The 20,471-nt window shown below is 34.9% G+C and overlaps 2 protein-coding genes across 6 annotated transcripts in view; both read right to left on the bottom strand.

Annotated features, from left to right (window-relative positions):
• BicC (protein bicaudal C) overlaps nucleotides 1–14,944 on the bottom strand; it is a 59,251-nt gene extending 44,307 nt beyond the window's left edge. Inside the window, exon 1 of the mRNA XM_089085375.1 lies at nucleotides 14,816–14,944. The gene's annotated coding sequence lies outside the window, so the exon portion shown is untranslated. The remainder of the gene's footprint in view (nucleotides 1–14,815) is intronic.
• Pten (phosphatase and tensin-like protein) lies at nucleotides 10,089–19,423 on the bottom strand. Of its 5 annotated transcripts, none has more exons than XM_089085383.1 (10): nucleotides 18,924–19,423; nucleotides 17,633–17,748; nucleotides 17,220–17,545; nucleotides 16,915–17,131; nucleotides 16,565–16,694; nucleotides 16,204–16,482; nucleotides 15,967–16,112; nucleotides 15,709–15,869; nucleotides 15,359–15,640; nucleotides 10,089–14,993 (listed from the first exon to the last, which is right to left on the bottom strand). In XM_089085383.1, the coding sequence occupies exons 3-10, from the start codon at nucleotides 17,394–17,396 to the stop codon at nucleotides 14,592–14,594; spliced, it is 1,794 nt and encodes a 597-aa protein (XP_088941509.1). In that variant the 5' UTR covers nucleotides 17,397–17,545; nucleotides 17,633–17,748; nucleotides 18,924–19,423; the 3' UTR covers nucleotides 10,089–14,591. The 5 variants fall into 5 exon arrangements, with proteins under 5 accessions (XP_088941509.1, XP_088941510.1, XP_088941507.1 ...); XM_089085384.1 differs by lacking the exon at nucleotides 18,924–19,423 and adding an exon at nucleotides 17,879–18,820; XM_089085381.1 differs by having other exon boundaries at nucleotides 17,220–17,748; nucleotides 18,850–19,423.
• Between the last annotated feature and the right edge of the window lie 1,048 nt (nucleotides 19,424–20,471).

Raw genomic sequence — 20,471 nt, 5'->3', positions numbered from 1 at the left:
CGTTTTTTTCATTTTCTTTTCTTTTTCCTCCTTTTTTTTTGTTTGATTAAATACTAAACGAGTAAAAGTAAATCAAACGACGTTTACTTGATTATTGCTATTCTTATCGATCTAACGTAAAAATCATCTACCATAATTTCAACTATGATGGATCTTATGTACCTATTCTTTCGTAACGCGTTCTTCAACGCAACGCTATATTTCTAATTTTTTTATCGTCAATCCTCTTTCTAAACGAGAGATGGCATAATACAAAAAGAAAGATCGGAATAGAGTATTAAAAACCCTGGTACAACATGATCATAAATAAAATACATAAACGATCCAATTAATATAATAATAATAATAATAATAATAATAATAATAATAATAATAATAATAGATAACAAAGTCTATTTTTTTCTAAGAAACAATTGTATTTCGATGCTGAACACCAATTGCGTACGTCAACAATCAGTCATCATGTTTCCTTCCATCACCTTCTCATCCATATTAACGCGATTAAATTAAGAACGTATCACTATAGACAATTGTTAAACGAATAAAGTGTAGCGTGCATTATCGAACAATTTGTTGATATTAATAATTGATATCCTGCTTTATATCGAAAATACAAGAGAACAGAAATATTGTACAAATTTCAATCGACAAATTTCGTTGATGACGAAAAAAAAAATATATAGGCGAACTTAAAGTAATAATAATATCAGCGCGCGATTACACAATGTGCGACAAATCGGATATCTACGTCGTCGAAATGAATCGTCCATCATGTCGAAGAGACACCAGAAAAAAAGAAACACTTGCGTACGTATTACATACGAATAAAACACGTCGGGAGAAAATAAATAAATAAATTATTCGCGCAGGACACGAACATCGTTATTGCTCTCCGCAGAGAATGAATAAATAAATAAAAAAAAAAAGAAAAAAATAAAAGAAACTTTCGATTTATAACTCATTTATGCGCGTTATGCGACGGCGCGTATTTTAGAGGCTCATATTCGGGGAGTACTTTGTACTTTCATACGCGGGACTCACTCGACTTGTATGCGAAATCGATCCATTTTCGACAGCAAATCGCGTTGAAGCGCGAAATTGAAACGAAAATGTTGCCGAATATTCGTTTTCGTTTTTCTTTTTTTTTTTTTATGTATTTATAAAAAGATCTCTAGCTAATGCTAATGAGGACAGCTTTTGCACAGAAGAAACCAAGCGCCTCTCCGTGTAGCAAAATACTTCTTTTCTAAATACGTCTTCCTTTAACATTGCTTTTGTAATCTTCAATTCATTATCTTATTCTTCTTTTTTACGATAAAAATTTTTCAAGAAGATGATTTTTCTATAAGTTTCGTAAAAAAATATTTACTTGACACAGTCAAGTCAAAGATTAATCTATTTAACAGTGATCATTCGGCTTGAAGTTTGATCTCGATCCGATATTCTCGCGAGTTGGTGGTGATACCATTAATTCTTAAATATATCTGCATTTGTACAAAATCACTTACTCTAACTGATAGATCGTCGTGTTTCATATAAATATGCCGGCGGACAGGAGAAATTCCCGGCGCTATAAAAAAAACTGGCGCTTTATTTCTTTTATATAAAAGCCGTGTATTCATCACGCACGATGCGACACACGACGTTAAATTAATTAACTCTAAATGATAACGTAATCTTTTTTTTTCAGTGAAGCATCAGCGTGTGTGTGTGTACCAAGAATAATTTTTTTTGTAGGGCGAGGAATGGCGGGCAGGGTGTGTGTATGCATGCGTGGTGTAGCAGGCACGGGATGGCGATGGTGGTTTCATCTATTCGCACACACAAATTCGATTCAGTAATCAAGCGGTGCGAGGTTTTCTGCGGTCAGAGGTTGATCGTCACAGTGAAGAAGGGTTTAGCCCCGATCGGCACCGCCATCATCATCATCATCATCATCATCATCATCATCATCACCATCATCATCATCATCATCATCATCATCATCAGTCACGTCTCAAAGTCACAAATATGTCGACTCCCCTGCAAGCAGACCTATCGTCAGTCGTGGAGAAAGGCGCGATGTTGAAATGAGATATTTCTGGGTCAACCAAAAGTTACGAGCATTTGGGCGGGAAGGAGGGACTGTGCGAACTAATGCCGTTTAATGAAGAAGCGAGGATAAGCAAAAAAAAAAAAAAGAAAAGAAAAGAAAAGAAAAAAGAAAAAGACAAACCGAATCTTTTTACGCACACATTCACGTTCGAGGATGTAAAAAAAATATAAAGCTCATATTATCTTTTTGTTCTCTAGATCTCAACGCATTTTTTCCGAATTCTTATATTTTTTTTTCTTCATTTTATCAAAAAAGATATTTGTTTCGATAAGTTTTAAGATGTTAAAACCCGATTGAAAATCAAGACTAGTTTATTGTTGAATAAAAAAAAAAAATAGGTAAAATGCGTTGAGCTCGAGAAAAATCACGCACAAAGAATTAAGTTTCATTATATTGCATTTTATTTGTATAAAATATGAATTTTCCGAAAAAAATTTCTTTGCTCTTGAACTTACCCTGGCAAACGCCACGAACCTGATTGTAAAAAGAGAATATAACAAGACATCATACGTACGTACTTACATTACCCACTTTAAATTCGTAAGTTCGAGAGATATGCTCTAGAAATGGATTATATAATTATTTTATTTCGCAATAATGATAAGAGATTTAATCATATGCCTTTATTACATTCATTGCAGAGTTCGATCCGACAACCAATAATTATTAGTGTCAATGCTTGCGATCGCAATGGGGTTGTTAAGGCAGGAATATTAATACAAGTTATATCGAACATGTTTTCTCGGACAAAGGACAGGCTTATATAGACGCAGACAGATATATCCGTAAATATGATAAAATATAACTCTAGAGTTTTGTGCGCGCTTTAGTCTCTTTATAAATTCTGGAAATGATCAACGGTATAAATTTGCAGTTTTCGATACAGGTATTCTTTCGTAATTGTATTGTACAATATCTACTTGTCGGAGAAAGTAAATCGGAGGAGAGATGCGGCTCGTACGAAAGAACACGAACAGGGATATTCTTACACAAACTGCATCGTGTAACATTTATTTGTCAGTAACTAACGTATGTATATATTCACAATTTTATGACAAATTTTACTCTCGTCGACACCGACTTGTCTGGTGCGATATAAAAAATCGGCGAAGTGAACGTACCTTATTATCGGATTGCCCCTTAAACCGACCTCTAATCCATATTTTGTTTGTTTCATTCTAAATGATAAGTGACGGGTAATTCACGCGTTAATCGTTAATTAATATTCGTATATAATATAATATGAGATCTTATATATTTATACGCATCGAGAGGTATGGCATACATACCTGCGTCCAATAATGCGTTTAACAATAAGGACAAAAGTACAAAAATACGTTTATCGCGTAGATGTAAAACGACCGAATGTCAAATAGACGCGTTCATGTAACAAAATGCACGAGAAAGATTTCGTCCATTTTTCGCGTTCGTGAATTTTTATACGATCGTAATCCAGAGAAAATTGGTGACTTGGTGAAAGACATACATTCTTTGAAAGAGCCATCTTTTTTTTAATTCAAATAGAAATGAACGAAAATTATGCCGTATAAAAAAATAAAAGAACTAGTAATACTACAATATCAAAAATTCACAGTATAAAATAAATTGATCTTTTTTAGATAACTTTTTAAAATTGTATACTACTGTACATCTAAAGATAACAATTTTGTTGAATCAAAATTTTAAATAAATAACAAAATCCTATATTTTTTAATTAATAAAATATAAAATATTTTTTAGCAAATATCATTCATAAAATTCACCAATTGAAGTAAGAAATGTCTGTTATCGGTCGGAATTTGTTTTTGGAAAACGAAAATTCTAATTTGCTCAAAAACGCATCTCTATTATGTCACCTTTTTCTGAATCAAACGCTCAAAATAGACGCTTTTTAATTTAAGATAGTAGAATCGTGAATCGTGATAATGGTACTTTACGGTGTCACCATAAAGTTTTATGTGCAACAATAAGAATGACAGAAACCGATCGTTAATACGCGGGCGCGTATATAGAATTCATGTATGTACATTCTGTTCTCAGTAAAATCGACTTTAAATCGTACACCGATGTTCAAAATAAGCTTGTCACGCCACTTTTATCGTAATTCGCAGATGACACGTACATATTGATCAGCGGGAATTCGGAAAACTCAGTACGGGATTTTCCTCGCTTTCCACAAGTATCACCGAGTTTGCTCTTTAGACTCACTTAAACGTAACAATCGCTGGTATACGCAGGCATATAGCAAGATAATCGGAACGTCCATTTTCTCATTCTTTCTCACACGCACTTTTGTACAACGAATTTGTTTGTCATGAAAGAACTGCTTCGTTGATTCTCTCCTCGTCGACGGCGACAAACGGGATGTCCCAATTGTCTACTTCTTCCTCGAATTTCGCATAAAAAAGAATTCTCTCCAAATATAAATGAGTCTCGTTTTTCGATTAATAAATGATACATCGACCCGTAAGTGACCCTTCAGAAACTATATCTAGATATTTCCACTATATTTGAGAATTTCCGGAAGAATATTGAAGACAAAATTCGAACGACGAAACTTTCGAGAAGGTAAGAAAATTCAACATTCTTTCATCTGAATTATATGAATAAAGGTGCATATTTTCTTAAATAACAAGTTATAAGAGTTTACAATAATAAAAAAAATTAATTTCGCAGAAATGTATATTATTAGCAATTATTTTAACCTTTATCAGAAATTGTTTTTGTCAAAAGAGAAACGATCACGTAAACATTTCTTGTCCCGCACATTTCTTTGTATCTTCAGATTCCAGAAATGTATTAATGGAGGAAATATTAGGAATAGGAATAAATATTAAATTTTGGAAATAAAAATTCAGAATAAAAATTAAACGTAACGCACAATAAATATAAGTATGAGATATGTATTTTATACTTATTAATATTCATTGTGCATTACATTTCATTTTTATTCCAAATTTTTGATTTCCAAAATTTAATATTTACTCCTGTTCCTAATATTTGCTTCATTGTGCGCAGGTCCTTACATTTCTGAACGTTATCGTAATTTGGTTAGACCGCAGCTTTTGATTTATAATCAAATGCTACATGTAAAAACATTTGTATCATCGTTTTACGAAAAGAAATACTTCAAAAGAAAGCAATAAATCCTTTTAAATTAATGAAAAATTCATGTCAATGAAAGCTTGCTAATTATCAAGCGTTTATCAAACGTTACTGCATGGATTATCAACATTTAATATTAAATATTAAATGTTGATAATCCATGCAGTAACGCTTGATAAACGCTTGATAATTAATAATTAATTAATAATTAATAATTAATTAATCATGCCGATCGAATCAATGTATCAATATCATCTGATATTGAAAGTAGGATAATTGATCATTGGGTCTTTTTGTTACTTGGAAATAGAAAGACAGACATGTATCATGAAGATATAGCACTTCCAAATGCGGGATAATATCATATCGACCTTAAAATATCAATATAATCATTATTTGAAGCGATAAAAATAATTCTGAAAATGTTGAATTAAGCGTCACGAATCAAATATATTATCAAGAATATATTATCAAGAAATTAAACTGTATTATAAGAAATCAAACTCGCGCTGTCGCAATTATTTTTCTATCACTTCAATTCGTCTTTATAAAGAGTATAAAATGTCCCAGTTGATGAAATTCCCACTGTACCGTTTAAATAATATTTCTCCCAAATACCGCCGTAATAAAATCCATCTGTATATTTTATTAATCGAAAAAGTCGATTATTGCCAAGCGTTTGCCAATTGCGTTCGCCCGCGAACGGTGTGTCTCTCTCGAAGATTATGCAACAATGACACGCAGCTTCCAAATGTGTATCACGAAGCTGGACAGATGTATATATAAATGAAAAATGTCGGATATATCTCACACACTTACACTCCCATACACACGCGCACATACGCACACACAATTCTCAGAAGTTTATTAAAGTCAGCATTCGTAAAGAGGTGCAGCGACGGTGTCTTTTTTTTTTCTGAGACATGGCAGGTGGTTTCGCAGTGTGTTTCATAGTCGTGTTAGAACGTCATAGTTCTAGACACACGTTACTAGAGTGATCTATCGATGCACAACACGAGACGATTTAACGGACCAAGGAAAAACGGATCGCGCCGGAAAAAAAGTTGAGAATGTCAATGTAAGCTCACTGTATAAACTTTTTATTCGCGCAAGGATCTTCACGGAAGATCCACAACGAGGAATCCTTGCACATTTATTAAGCACTTCGTATGCTGAAATAGTGCTGAATATTAAGTGGAAAGAACATTTCAAGGATAATGAACATTTTTTTTTCTTTTTGTACATTTTTGCATGACGCATCGTGTAAACTTTTAACGTTGAAAAGATATCACACAGAAGAATTTGAAAATAGACTGCCTTTAAAGTCTATGGTACAGTAATTTCGAAAGATGTCACGTAAAATAATATGTCTTTTTACGGAATCATTTCGTCTAATATTAGATACATAGAATATTTTGGAAATATAATTTTTTTTCAGCTGTAAGTTTCTTTAACGAACATAACAAATCCTATTTAGCAAATGAAAGTTTAATAAAAATTGTAATTATAAAGATGAAGAAATAGAAATTAATTCTCGAGAACCGCGTATGATGAACACGTGAAATATTATTTTTAAAGACACATTATTTTACTTAAACGTAAAAATTAGAAGAGCTGTGCGAGGAAATGCAATAAAGCGATAAAAATTTTCGCCGAGTAAAGATCGAGTTTAAGTTCGCTGGAAGATTTCGAACAAAATACGAGTTTGGAGCATTCTATGTTTGAATGTTAAGAATTGATGAGGTTTCTCGATCTGTTAAACACGTCTGTTACCAGTCAATATTGAGCTCTATCAGCACAACAAATTCTGCGAATCTTGCTCGCTTGTTGCGAGTGTATAAACCGTGAGAGATTCGCAAGAATATATACGATGAGAATCGGTTCTTTCAGCGAAGAAATCACGATGACAATTGCAGTCCATACAATATTCTCTCTAGACGTTTTTATTATTGACTTACGATATTTATTCTTATGAAAATATTCGTTTTTTTTTTTACAGCGTTATTTTCCCATTTTCTTTTCTTCCATCTCAGTCTATATATAGTTTATATATAAACATGCATTTCCGCTACGCCATATATGTATAATATATATAGCCCGTTTATCCGTTTTTGACCGTTTGTTTTTTCTAATGGTAATGTTTTTACATCTGTCGTCGTTTTGAAATTTGGCTATATATATTTGTTTTTTTTTTCTTCTTTATTCTTTAACGAAGGAAAACTGTAATCACAGGTTCGCAAGAAGAAAAGATGAGAAATAAATTATAAGGTACGTATATTATATTGATGTTGAGCTTGGAAGTTCTCTGTTTTCGCTTTTTTGCTTTGACAAGTAATTATAGAAAGTAGAACAGCTTCATAAAGTGTGTTTCGAATAATTGCATACTTAGAAGTTCATAATAATCTTTTTTCATTTCGCATTTTAGATAAAAATAGCGTTACAAATATGTCCGTCACGAATTTAATATTCAAGAATTTACAAGCTCACTTATAACAAATATAAGAATCGCATATTCAGCGATAAAAGTTTCATTTAGAGAAATTTCGATAATAGATTATTGCATACATAAACAACTTTTGACATAATTCGGTGAATCTACACCTTTTTTATATATTAAAAAAAATGTATTCGTATTAATCAGAATATATAAAATATTATCGAGGAAAATTGATTTAAATATTAAGATTAACTTTCATCTAGAATTGAAGTTAAATAATTAATGTTAAAAATGTGCGAAAATTTGTATATATCCGCACATATTTTTAAAATAAATATTAGAATAAACTAGATAAATGTAAACTATTTTGCTGATTTCATAAATATAGAAAAATTATTATAGGAATCAAATCTCAGTCGCTTCATTAATTTTTCTGAATCTCCTACATTATTTTTCAACATATTTTTTTACACATTTTTCGTAAACATTTAAAATAAATAAGAAGATAAATTCTTTGAACATGACAAAAATTGTCTATGTATCAATTATTATATGAAAAACATAATATGCCATGCAGAATGAAGGGAGCTCAACGTGTTTACAAACGGTATCACTTGGAAAACAAAAAAAAAGAGCCCAAGTAAATGTGCTTATTATAAATAATATATTGTTAGTAAATCTGTGAATACGTTAATTTTGATTAGGTTCTTACGGATAATAAATACTTTCGTTCCAATCATTCGGCCTCCCTCGCACGCTCTCTTTCTTACTCATTTTTTTCTCCCACATTTTCCCCCCTATCTTTTTTCTCTCCACTCATATCCCATATCATGCATTCATAACAATAATCACTCGCAAGCCTAATCTCTATGCTTCTTTATCGCGTGTGTAAATCGTGTAAAATCATTATCGTCATTAAATCGTAAGAAAGGCAAGAAAGCGAATTCTCGATATATCTTTTTTCTTTTCCTTTTTTTATAGAAAAAAATCACGTTGGCTTATTTTCTCTCTGGCCCTACAAGACACTAACTCAAGTACAAAATCTTAAACGTAAATGGTGAACGCGTAGAAACGTAGTTTTTCTGACGCGGTGTCGGTTTCGTGACGCGTAACACAACGTCCGCATTCGTGTGTGAATGTGTGTATGTGTGGCTGAAAAGTTATTAAATATTAATGAAGTCGAAAGATGATTAGGGGTGATTGGCGACGGGCTCACAAAAGATCTATCATCCCTCCATCCGACAGAAGACGGTACCGGCCGACGCGCTGGTCCAAGTCCACTAAGGGTGAACAGACACAGAGAGACACAATCGGTCAGTCAATGATTACAGTGGCTTATTTCGACGGTTTTATATGTAAAAAGAAAAAAAAAAAAAAAAAAAGAGAGAAAAAAACCAACGACGGTGGAGGGCAAAGTGCTTCTTCCTCTTTGATTTCATTTAATTCTCTCGCTCAGATTTGAAATTGCACGAGACACATTGAAATTCTATTATTAAAAACTCGAAATTAATCTCTCAGACATTCGAGAACATTGAAAAACTGGATAATGCGATAATTCTATTAATTATCCGCGAACTAACAAAGAAACATTACGTCCGCCAAATTGATTGGTCACTCCTACCCTCACCCTCACTTTAAGAAATTTTTATTATCTTGTCTTACGAAAATAGAGAGCGATATGATACTGATAACACGTGACAAAGATTGATAATAGCGACAATTTACATTCCGAGGCATGCAATAAATATAATAATGCAGAGCAATAATGATGAAGAACAGTGCAGTATCAGATTACAAAATACTTCATGTTTTACGAAACAATATTACTCATACAGTGTGATTGTTTCAATAAATAATGCAACATATAAACGATATAAAAATAAGTGACTATATAAAAAGAAAACATTTGAAAAAAGACTGTTTCCAACGCGACTTTTAGATATATTGATTTTGGAAATGATTATATTTAGAGAGAATTTATGTATAATTTTTTGTAAAATTGAACTCTTTAATGTATTTCTTTATATCAAAGAATGATCGAGTTTTATTTATTGGCAAAATTCAAAATATGAAACTTTTAAATAATAATAATAATAATATATAAAATATACAAGTACATATATATATAAAATTTAAAAAGTCTCAAACTCCATCTAGCAGTCATCTTTCAGGATTGCGATATGGATCGGGATATAATATTTCTACGCGTAAAAACAAGTGTGATAACATTCAATGCAATAAATAAAATGCAAGCCTTTAGAAAATTAATCTAACGTATTCTTCGAATGTGCATTTACGATACACTTCAATCTTCTCACCGGGAATTATGAAGCATTACGAATATAACTGCAATTATATTCGTAATTATGTCCTAAATGCTACACGATCCTTTCGCAAGAAAGAGAAAGAGAAAAAAGAGTGGTTGAGAACGTAAAGAAAAAACATTGGAGATAGGATTGAAAAAAGTAACATGTATGTTTTTCTACAGAAATAGGCGTTGCAAATAGAAAATGTTACAAAATGTATAGTATCACGTATTTGTATATAATGTATATATATATATATATATATATATATATATATATATATATGCATATATAATCGTATCCTTAAAAGTATCGAATTACAGAAGTACATTGTTCGTAAACATAATAGTACATTGAAAAATTGTAAACATCTCAATTATGTTAAGTAATAATTGTAAAGATGTATTCGCGAATCGTGATGGGTTGGAGAATAGCAACAGTATGTGTGTATTTCTTGTATGTGTGTGTGTACGTTTGTGTAACAGCAGTAGCATTCTCTAATATAATAACACATCAATAGTACATTAATAATAATGATATAACAACAGTATACGACTAATAATGGTAAATGTAAGTATACACGAATAGTATCACAAAATAATTATTATACAATTAAAACAGACGTATCTTGCGTATACAGATCTTACATATGTCTGAAACATTATAACAATATCTTCAAGTAGTCGCAACTGTATAATTTATGATTTATGTACATGCAACGAGAATGATACCAGGAGAATAGAATTTAAAATAAAATAAGAAAAAGAAGAAAAGGGGGAGAGAAAACGTAACGGGACTTCGGTATTCGTTTGAAGGGACGTTTATTCGTATTGAAAGAAGGTATATGAAAGAACGAAAGAGAGTGAATTGCTTCTTCATCAACATCGTAATACATTCGACATCCATGCTTTCCAAAAAAGTACAAGTACAAATCTCAATACTACGAAATACCACAAAAGTGTTGAGAGAACTCAAAGAACGATTCGTCAAAGATGTTTCCACGTTTATAAACCCCCGTAAGAATGTTTCCGATCTAACTAAATAATGTTCATCTACAGATTCTTCGGTCAACGAAATCAATTTTTCTTTAATTAAAATTATGAGATGATTATTTCTCGCGTAAATTTTTAACGAATATATTTGTAACTCGTCTTCAAATTACAAATCTGTTGCATTAAAATTTACTTTAAAAAAAATAGCAACGTTTTCCAAATTTGATTTTCGTTTTTCATAAAAGAAAGACCGACTCCAGTTTGGGTCAAATCAAAGAATCCATAGATAAGAAATAAACCGCCAAATCTGACACATTCAGTGTATTACACCGAATTAATCTATCAAATTAATTCTTACAAGGTTACATCGATGTAATTAATCACTACGTATTTACAAGTTTGTGCGATGAACACTTAATTCTAACTTCGGGGGAGGAGGGGAATACAGCTCTCCGAAAAATTTACTCGCGATATACTTCGCGAATTCCTGGCCGTTTGAATTAATTTATCTATTTTTCATAAGGACGACATGTTTTCCTTACCCTCGTCCTCGTGAAAATTTTCATCGTTAATTATCTTATTTTTATTTAAACTAACAATTTTATATGTAATATATAATAAATATAATTCTGTTTATACTATACATTTAGAGACACAGTGGAACGTAAGCGCATTCCATCTTTACTAATTGTTAGAAGTAATCGCTTTATTAAAATCATGAAAAAAAACATGTGTGTATGTGTACGTATACGTGTGTGTGTGTGTGTGTGTGTGTGTGTGTGTGTGTGTTTTAATTCTTTTCATTCTTTTTTTCATTTTCCGTTTTTTCTTTCTTTTTCTTTGAGGATATTTTTAATATATTCATTTATAATATATTCATTTATAATATTCAAAGTATCGTTAAACTCTGCTGCTATGCGAAAAGTAAAACGAAGAATATTATTTCATCATATCACAAGTCTAGCTTGTACAAAAAAAGAATAATTGGACAACGTAATACTAACAATGCTTAGCATACTACCGCGCTAATTGAATTACCAATATCTATAATTTTATCTAGTTACAACGACGAAAGAATCGTAGATCTTGATAGTCAATTACGTAATAACTACACGTTCGACTCCGAAGCCAGTTGTGTGTCCTTGTGTGTGTGTATGTGTGTGTGTGTGTGCGCGCGCGCGCGTGTGTGTGTGTGTGTGTGTGTACTCAACCGTTTAATAACTTATATTTCTTTATATTTTATACACATATACATATTTTACGCAACGATAGTTACGTACGTATCTTAATCTAAGATCGCGCAACCTTCCTCTCTCTATGTATACATTAATAAAAAGCAATAACCGATAGAAAGACAACCACGACTTTAAATCTGCATTCAAGTTTTTTTTTTTCTTTTTCTCTTCTTTTCTTTCAGGCTGCTTGGAATTCTATATTTTCCCTCTGCATTTAAAATCTGAGTCTCGTTTAAGAGAGTCATTATATTAATCGAATACAAAAATCGTTATCTAATAATCAGCAGCACTCGTGGTTTATTTTTAATCCCATGTGTATAATAAAGACTGATTTCTACGTATTTGTACTTCAATATCATCGATGAACGGATAAACGATCGTTTCCCCGTGTATGCTGTCTCGGGGGAAAAAAAAAAAAAAAAAATCTCAGAAATCCTCGGTAAAATATCAGTTTTAACACCGCTTCTTAAAATTGTATTCTACCATCGTTCTCACTGCTTCGTTTCTTTTCGTTTTGCGTCCCATTTATGATTACCCCGACGGCAAATAAATTGTTCCAGACTGTACTTGTACTACGATTACTTTGGTGAAATAAAGTATCTATCAGAGTACATATAAATCCAATGTATTTCTATTAATCAAATTGTGTTTGTAAACATTTCTAAATTTAACAATTTCTCGAACATGTGTATATATCATGCGTATTTGTGTGTGTGTGTGTGTGTGTGTGTGTGTGTGTGTGTGTGTGTGTGTGTGTATCACGTAATTGTAATTATAAGACAAATGGTCAACGAACCGCATTATTCTTACGAAATGGAGTGAATTAACGCGAATGAGATGTGCATAGAAATGTGAGTTCGAAGTTGTCTGTGTATTCAGAAAGATATTAAAAAATTCAGATACTGCACAGTCTGACCGCGCGTATTCTGTTCATCCTCTTCTTTATTATGTATACCGCGATTCAAAACTCCTGGAAAGCTTAGCATAAACTCGCGATTGTTATTATTTATGCAATTTGACTTATAAAGTAATTCTAATTTTTATTTTTACAGCCGGCTCACTGGGAAAGAAAAATATGAATACCAAGCTTTATCTATAACAGATGCAAAACACTCGGTATCTGAAAATTTTATTTAAATTCACTGAATTATACAAATATTTTTTCTTTTATTTAAAATATATATAGACATATTAACAAATATAAAAAAACAATTGGCAAGTGCCACTTCACAATTTTATATAAAAAAAAATTACATGGTTTTTGCTCTTTCAAAACATATTCTGATATTGCACGTTTTACGATATCATAATTTTATTGGATCAACAAAATCGATTATGTGCAAATATGCACACAGTTCCAATAAAAAAAAAATATAAATTGTAAAAAAAAAATAAAAAAAAGGAGGGTAAAATCCGCTTCATTTAAATAACGTAAATAACATTTTAACTTGTAGAATATTATCGGAATTTATATCTTGCTGTATATCATTTTCATTATTCTTTATAATCAAAATAAATATACGAGTTAAAGTAATGTTTGAAAGAAGAGAAAACAGTAAAAAAGAAAAAAACCTACTTTCTTTTTTATTAAATTATCTGACGACATTTAAATTATAAACAACTATTGATACTAATTCGGTTTTTTTTTTACTCATCGTAATTGTCCTATGCAATTTTAAAAATTTCTCAATTAGTAAGTACCCATCCCATTGTGCAATCGATTTAACACAGCACGAAAAACTTCAAGAACCATAATAATGAAATCATAACAAAATAAGCATCCTTCTCAGATCGCGTTAGAATTTGATCATGTTGAAATAACAAAAATTGGACTATTGTCGTAAATCGCACAATTCCGAATGTGCATTTTCTTGCTAAAATCATATTAAATTGGTACTACTTTCAGCTTCTACATGCAAACCAATCAATTTACTCAAATAATTTACTCGAAATTCTTAGTACACGTTCACAATAAAAACTACATTGCTATTGAACATTATATGTGATAAATCGACAACAGTTAATAGTACTCTAATCGGTAAGATGCGAGTAGTCAATGCGGAAAAAATATAAAGTTTATGGTCCCCGACATAAGAAAAAGAATAAGTGAAAGACAAAGAGAAAAACAAAGAGAAAGAAAAAGAGAAACAGCGAAAGACGGAACGATCGTGCAAAAAGAGGAAGAGCGATGTAACGAGCGGAGGTTATTGCAAAAATGTTGTACGACGGATTTCTCCGGATTCTAATCATCATTTTACTCATACCGAACTATCCAACGCGCGCGTCGTGACTCCGCGAGGGAGAAGACAAGAAGAAAAACGGGACGCGCACGTCGCGATTTCGAATAAAAGCGCGAGATGTGTTACAGTATGAAACACCGCGGATCGTTTTTTTTAAGTACCGAAAGCGTTTGTTGAGCTACTACGTGTCGAGAGTGGCCGAGCGTGCAAACGGAGTGGAAGAACGTTTCGCACTCGCATCAGGGACGCTCTGTCTGTTACTGTTGCGATTCTTGTCGCCGCGCGACAGCAGATATTTGGCGGTTTCCTTCAGACTGTACCGCGAACGGAAACCGCTAACATGTGTACGGCTACTGCTGTGTGTAAGAGGATGGTGGCTCACCACCAGGGATGCAGAGGACTCACCGGATTCCCAACCATCCTCATCGCCGGTGGTGTCACACTCGCTGCTGTCCGCCTCGCTCGACTCGCTCGGCGTCTCCTGCCCGCCCATCCCCAGCTGTACGCCATCGCCGCCTCTGTTCGTCGTCGCTGGCACATCTGACGATAAATTTCCGTCCATGCTATGCATAAATAGACTTACCTACAATTAAAAAATCGCAAATAATTAAACGTTGTATCTTGCGTTTGCTCGCATTTAACAATATCTTATTACTCGAGTTTAGATTGTAATGTTTCTCACTGTTTTCATTCGAAATTGAAATTATCTTTATTTGAAGAAGAAAACACTTAAGATTAAATATTTAAGACTGAAACATTAACTATATATTAAATACATTGTATGTTTATTTTCAAAATTTAAATTCTGATTATAATATATTTACAACGTACCTAATATGCACTATCTATATTTATTATCAAAAGATTCAACATATATATCCTATTTGTAAATATATTATATTTCTTTTTTTTAATTACTTCCTTTTGTAAACATGAAAGAAAACTAACTTTAAAATCTGGACTGTATAGCTTGTGATTTTTATCCTTGTGTGCCTTGTCCAATCCCGATTTGTCTATCTGTAAAACGAGGGGAGGTGGCATGGGACCGAGACTCGCCAACGATCCAGTTCTAGGTTTCACATGCGACATAACCATCGGTAATTCCATGGCTCTACCGTCGCAACTAAATGCCCTCGTCGATCGTTCAACGTGTAATTCACCGTTGTCGAACTCGGAATTCATTTTTTCACGAACAAAAAATGTGTTGAACCAAAACTGAAACATTGTCTCCTGAAAAATATAACACGGTTAATTTATCATGTAAGATAAATCGATACATATATTGTATAGATGTGTACCTTTGGTTTCATTTTCGGTCTGTTGTAGAATTCCACCCGTATATCTCCCGTCAGAGGGACAGTGTGTTTCAGTGAGATGCATACAGTAGACGTACCTTTCCGAACCTCGTAATCATCCGCAAATATCCTTTTATTTGATTCCGAAATTACAAAATGCAGACCTAAAATATAACATACATATAACGCATTTTACAAACTAGTAAAGCAAGTATTAATTTTTAATGACAAATTCATACAACTTCCATACAAATTACTTACAGCCTTGACCGCCATTGAAAATAGGGGCTGGATCTAATTGTATTTTATGCAATAATACCGTCACAGGTTCATAAGTCACACCTTCTTGAAGGAGAGTAGCATAATAATCCACATATCTTCTCTGAGACGGTATTGTTACGCCTTTCCTGAAATATAATTGGACCAAATAAATGAAATAATTCTTAATAATTGAGATATTTCTAAATTTTCAAAAAACTTGTATAGCATCGAACTTACCTATCATGAGTCCGTTTACTTCCATAATAATCAAGGGCTGCCATGGCAGTGAGACATAGTTTGCTGTGAAGTAAATAGCAGCACACCATTACACCCGTTCGACCTTTGCCCGCTTTGCAATGAACTACCGCCACATTGTTCTCATCTTGGGACAACCACGACTGCACGTCCTCGCAGAAAGGCTTAATCTGTTCCAATTTCGGCGGATTGTGATCGTCAAACGCATAAGTAGCTACTCTCTCCTTGAACTTTTTGCAATCGTACGACCTCTCAGAACACCTAAAAAATTATTATATCATATCAAAATCATGTATCATAACAGAAACATTACAATGACATCGATAAGTTCCAAAGAACTTACAAATTATATATTTTATAATGATCTTTATGCTTTGATTCGAGCAGCTTAACAACGTCATCAATATGATTTCTATACACCCCTTCCAGCTTATCAGCAGGAAAACCCATTGCTATTAAATTCTTTCTTATATCTAATATAAGAATATTTGTTAAGGAATTCATCCAGTGTCAGTTGATTCATCAATAATAATGTAACAATGTAATATAAATAAAAAATGTGTGATATATATGTATATATATATTTTATTTACTATATATATATATATATATATATATATATATATATATATATATATATAGTATTCTTAATAATTTCTTACTGATATGTATAAAATAATCAAACAAGGATACATGTGAGATCAAGATTAAAACCATCTTCTGTGAAACGTTTGCGTCGTTTGCTAACGAGCCCCTTTATGGGATTTGTCATTTTCATGTTGCTGATGGTATTGGCCATACTCGGCTGGCTTTGTCTTAATTCTCCTGCCTCAACTTCGATCGAACTATCTTCTGCCACCTCCTCGGGAACCTCTTCTTCTGCCTTTTGATTCTCAAAGGTTCTTGTAACCTATTATAAAAATTATGTGTCATAAAGCTACAAATTTGATTACCAATTAACGTGCATTTTATTAATTGAAATATGAACATAAATTTACCTGAGGCTTGTGAGCTTGTGAAGCGTCACACGAGCCCAGTTCTGGTCCTCTTTGTTCCTCCAGACAAACATGGAGAGGAGTTACGGAGGCCGAGATATGCTCAGAGATTTTACTATTCAACCTGCCACTGGTGGGTCTCCTGCAGGAAAAGCATATACCCATCAATTCCCAGAACATGTGTTCCTCTACTTAGGCATTGTTTTCATCGAGCATGTTCTATTTTTCCACCATGAAGCTCAGCGCTGGTTCTTGATCGGACCATTTTATGATGATATTATCACCATCACCAGTCTGGTATGATTTCACAAAACACAGCGACAATGAAGCTGCATAGAAAGCAGCAATCCTTGAAGAAAAGCTGTCCACATATACAGCTGTTGCAGCAAAGAACACGTAATACAAGAAATGCACACCATACACTCTCTCACAGGCTTGGTAATTACACAGCTACTACGAAAGACACTGGCCTCCGGATTGCTGCATTGTCCACCGCGGGCTTCTGTTTCTTAGTCTGCTCACATAGGTATTCCTGTTCCAGAAATCACAAAGATCACAATAGTATCATCGTCGACTCGCCAGGATCGACGATGAAGACTCGGCAGCAGCGACGGAGGAGAAAGAAAGAGATACACACAATGTTTTGAGAGTTCTACTTTTACCTTGAAGGGGTTGAGAGATTCGGCGAGCGGAAGCGAAAGGGCTAATCGAAAAGGATAATGAGCGGCTGTTTGTCAAGTATCACCAGCTTACGTCCGTCTACATAGAACGCGGACACCCGAGTCGCGAAAGGGGTGGCAGGTTAAACATCGCGCGAGATAAGGAAACGGTGATTTGATGGCTCCTCCGGTCTGTTGATCGAGCCGATCGACGTGATGCGATGAATTATGATGCGATGTGATGCGGTACGAGGTGTCGCGCCGCATCGCCCGCGCTCGCTTTGCCGCGCCGTACACCCAGGTAGCCGGATGACAACGAGACCCACGAAGAGAGCCGACAATGAGACACGAACGGATGAGACGGAGTTTTAGGTTAAGCGCGTTCGCACTCTCTACGAAAGAGAGAGAGGCGGAGAGAGGAACGGTCCTCTCGTTTCTTCTCGTGCACGTTCAGCAACGGCAGCGGCGGTGGTGGCGGCGATGGTGGTGGCGGCGACGGCGGCGGTGGTGGTGGTGGTGGCGGTGGTGGTGGTGGTGGTGGTGGTGGTGGTGGTGGTGGTGGTGGTGGTGGTGGTGATGGTGGTGGCAGTGGCGGTGGCGCGTTCGTTTCTTGACGGCGGCAGCGGCGGCGGCAGCGGAAGAAGTTTCATAGCGTGAAGTCATTCACGACCTCATGCACTGTCCCGCAGTCATGTTGCACGTTACCTTTTTCGCGGATGAGGCCGAGGGAGGAAGGACACACGGCGATGGACTCGATGCCGAATTGAAGCCGCTAGCTGACACAACGCTCGCGCTGCTCGCTCTCTTTCTCTCTCTCCCCCCCTCCTCTCACCCAACTCACTCGTCACTCGCGCTCTCTTTCTCTCTCCCCATCTCTCTCACTCATTCACTCTCATTCACTCAGTCTCTCTTTCTTTCTCTCTTACTCACTCTCTCTCTCTCTCTCTCTCTCTCTCTCACACTCCCTCACTCACACGGTCACTCTTTCTCTTCCCCGTGCGGCTGGATGGACGGCGACAATCGTCGCTGTCCCTCAGGCGTACGTTACCCAGGGATTGCTCCGCGGCGGAACGGCGGTGTATTACCGGCACCTTGCTTCGCGGTAGCGTCGCCGACGGCACGTAGTACGCTCGACACGCGTCGTTAACGTTAACGCCATGACAGCGTGTGCGTGTATGCGTATGATGCGCGCGCGCGCGCGCGTGGTGTGTGTGTGTATATATGCTTTCCACTACTTTCTCGCCTCTCGACCCCCGCGGCCGGCACAGATCTCCACTCCTCTCCGTTCCGTTTTGTTCCGTTCCGTTCCGTTCCGTTCCGTTCCGTTCCGTTCCGTCTCGTTCCGAGATGTACACACACGATACGTACGCACGTACGCACGTGTACGCGTGGTGTGTATGTGCCTATGATATGTATATGTGTGTCATAGGCTCGCTCACTCTCGCCGCCGCAGCTCCCGTTCTCGCGTTTCTCGTTCGACGCGCGCGCTCCGCTCGCGTCATCGCGAACGAATCGCGGGATCTTTGTGGATCGGGAGGAGGAGCGGGAGACGCACACAGGAGAAGTCGAATGCGTCGCTCGTGCTCGTCCTCGGTTCTCTTCATCCTGTTCGCTGCTGGTATTGTGTGTCGGTGTGTCGCCGCGGCAGCGCAAACGGATCTCGCAGCGAGTTCTCTTTATCCGCTTAAAAACTATTCATAGCGAGAAGCGAATCCAAAGTTATTTCTCGATAAATGAAGAAATAAAGAAATTAAGAATCTGTATCATTCGTACAAACAATAGCGGTGGACATAAGAAATCTTGCGGCTCCTCCTGACGCGAATTCTGCAGAGATTCTCCATTTCCGCAAAACTTTTTCTTTTTTTTTTTTTTTTTGTTTTTTTTTTATATCGATTGGAAGCTAAAAGCACCGATATATCAAAATGATTCGGTACGATTCAGTAGATAATCGGGAAGTATCGCTTTGTCCACCACCTGTGATCTTTGTGTAATGTCCCTTAAGTGAGACGCTTATGAATACTAGCAGCATATGTTCGCACTTGTCAAAAAGAATCGTTCTAAACAAAAGTAAAAGCGTAGATAGAATTCTTTTTCTTTGAGATAATTGTCCTTTTTGAAATGTAAAACGACGTTTCGCCTTTTTTTTCACATTTTCTTTTCTTATCTAAACCTAATGGTTTTGTTTTAATAGAGAAGAGTAGATCATTTTCCCGTTCCTACTCGATCTTTCTCTTTCTTGCATATTTTCCAGAATGTTTTTAGAATTAATAGCTCGAAGTAAGCAGAAATTCTACTTTTTTTCTCGCATTTTTATCTCTGTTCCACACAATCAAATCGTAGATTTGATTGTGTGAAAGACATTTCTTTTCTGATTTATAACTCTAAACTTTTCTGTCTCTTTTTAATTTCTTTTCTAAAAGATGAAAGGAGAAATCGCTTAGATCAATCTGCTCATTGTGTTTACTATACAATTTAATTTTTTCTCTTTTTTGTCAAAACACTTATCTATTTATTTTTAATGCGGAAAGTACGAGAATTTAAATCAACACGCTTTCTAAATTTTCTTAATTCTGAGCTGTGAAAAAAAAGAAAAAAT

The sequence above is a fragment of the Pogonomyrmex barbatus genome, unplaced genomic scaffold (assembly GCF_055798465.1).
Source record: "Pogonomyrmex barbatus isolate J1 unplaced genomic scaffold, ASM5579846v1 scaffold1, whole genome shotgun sequence".
Taxonomy (NCBI): Eukaryota; Metazoa; Arthropoda; class Insecta; order Hymenoptera; family Formicidae; genus Pogonomyrmex; species Pogonomyrmex barbatus.
This window is presented reverse-complemented; position numbering and strand designations above follow the sequence as displayed.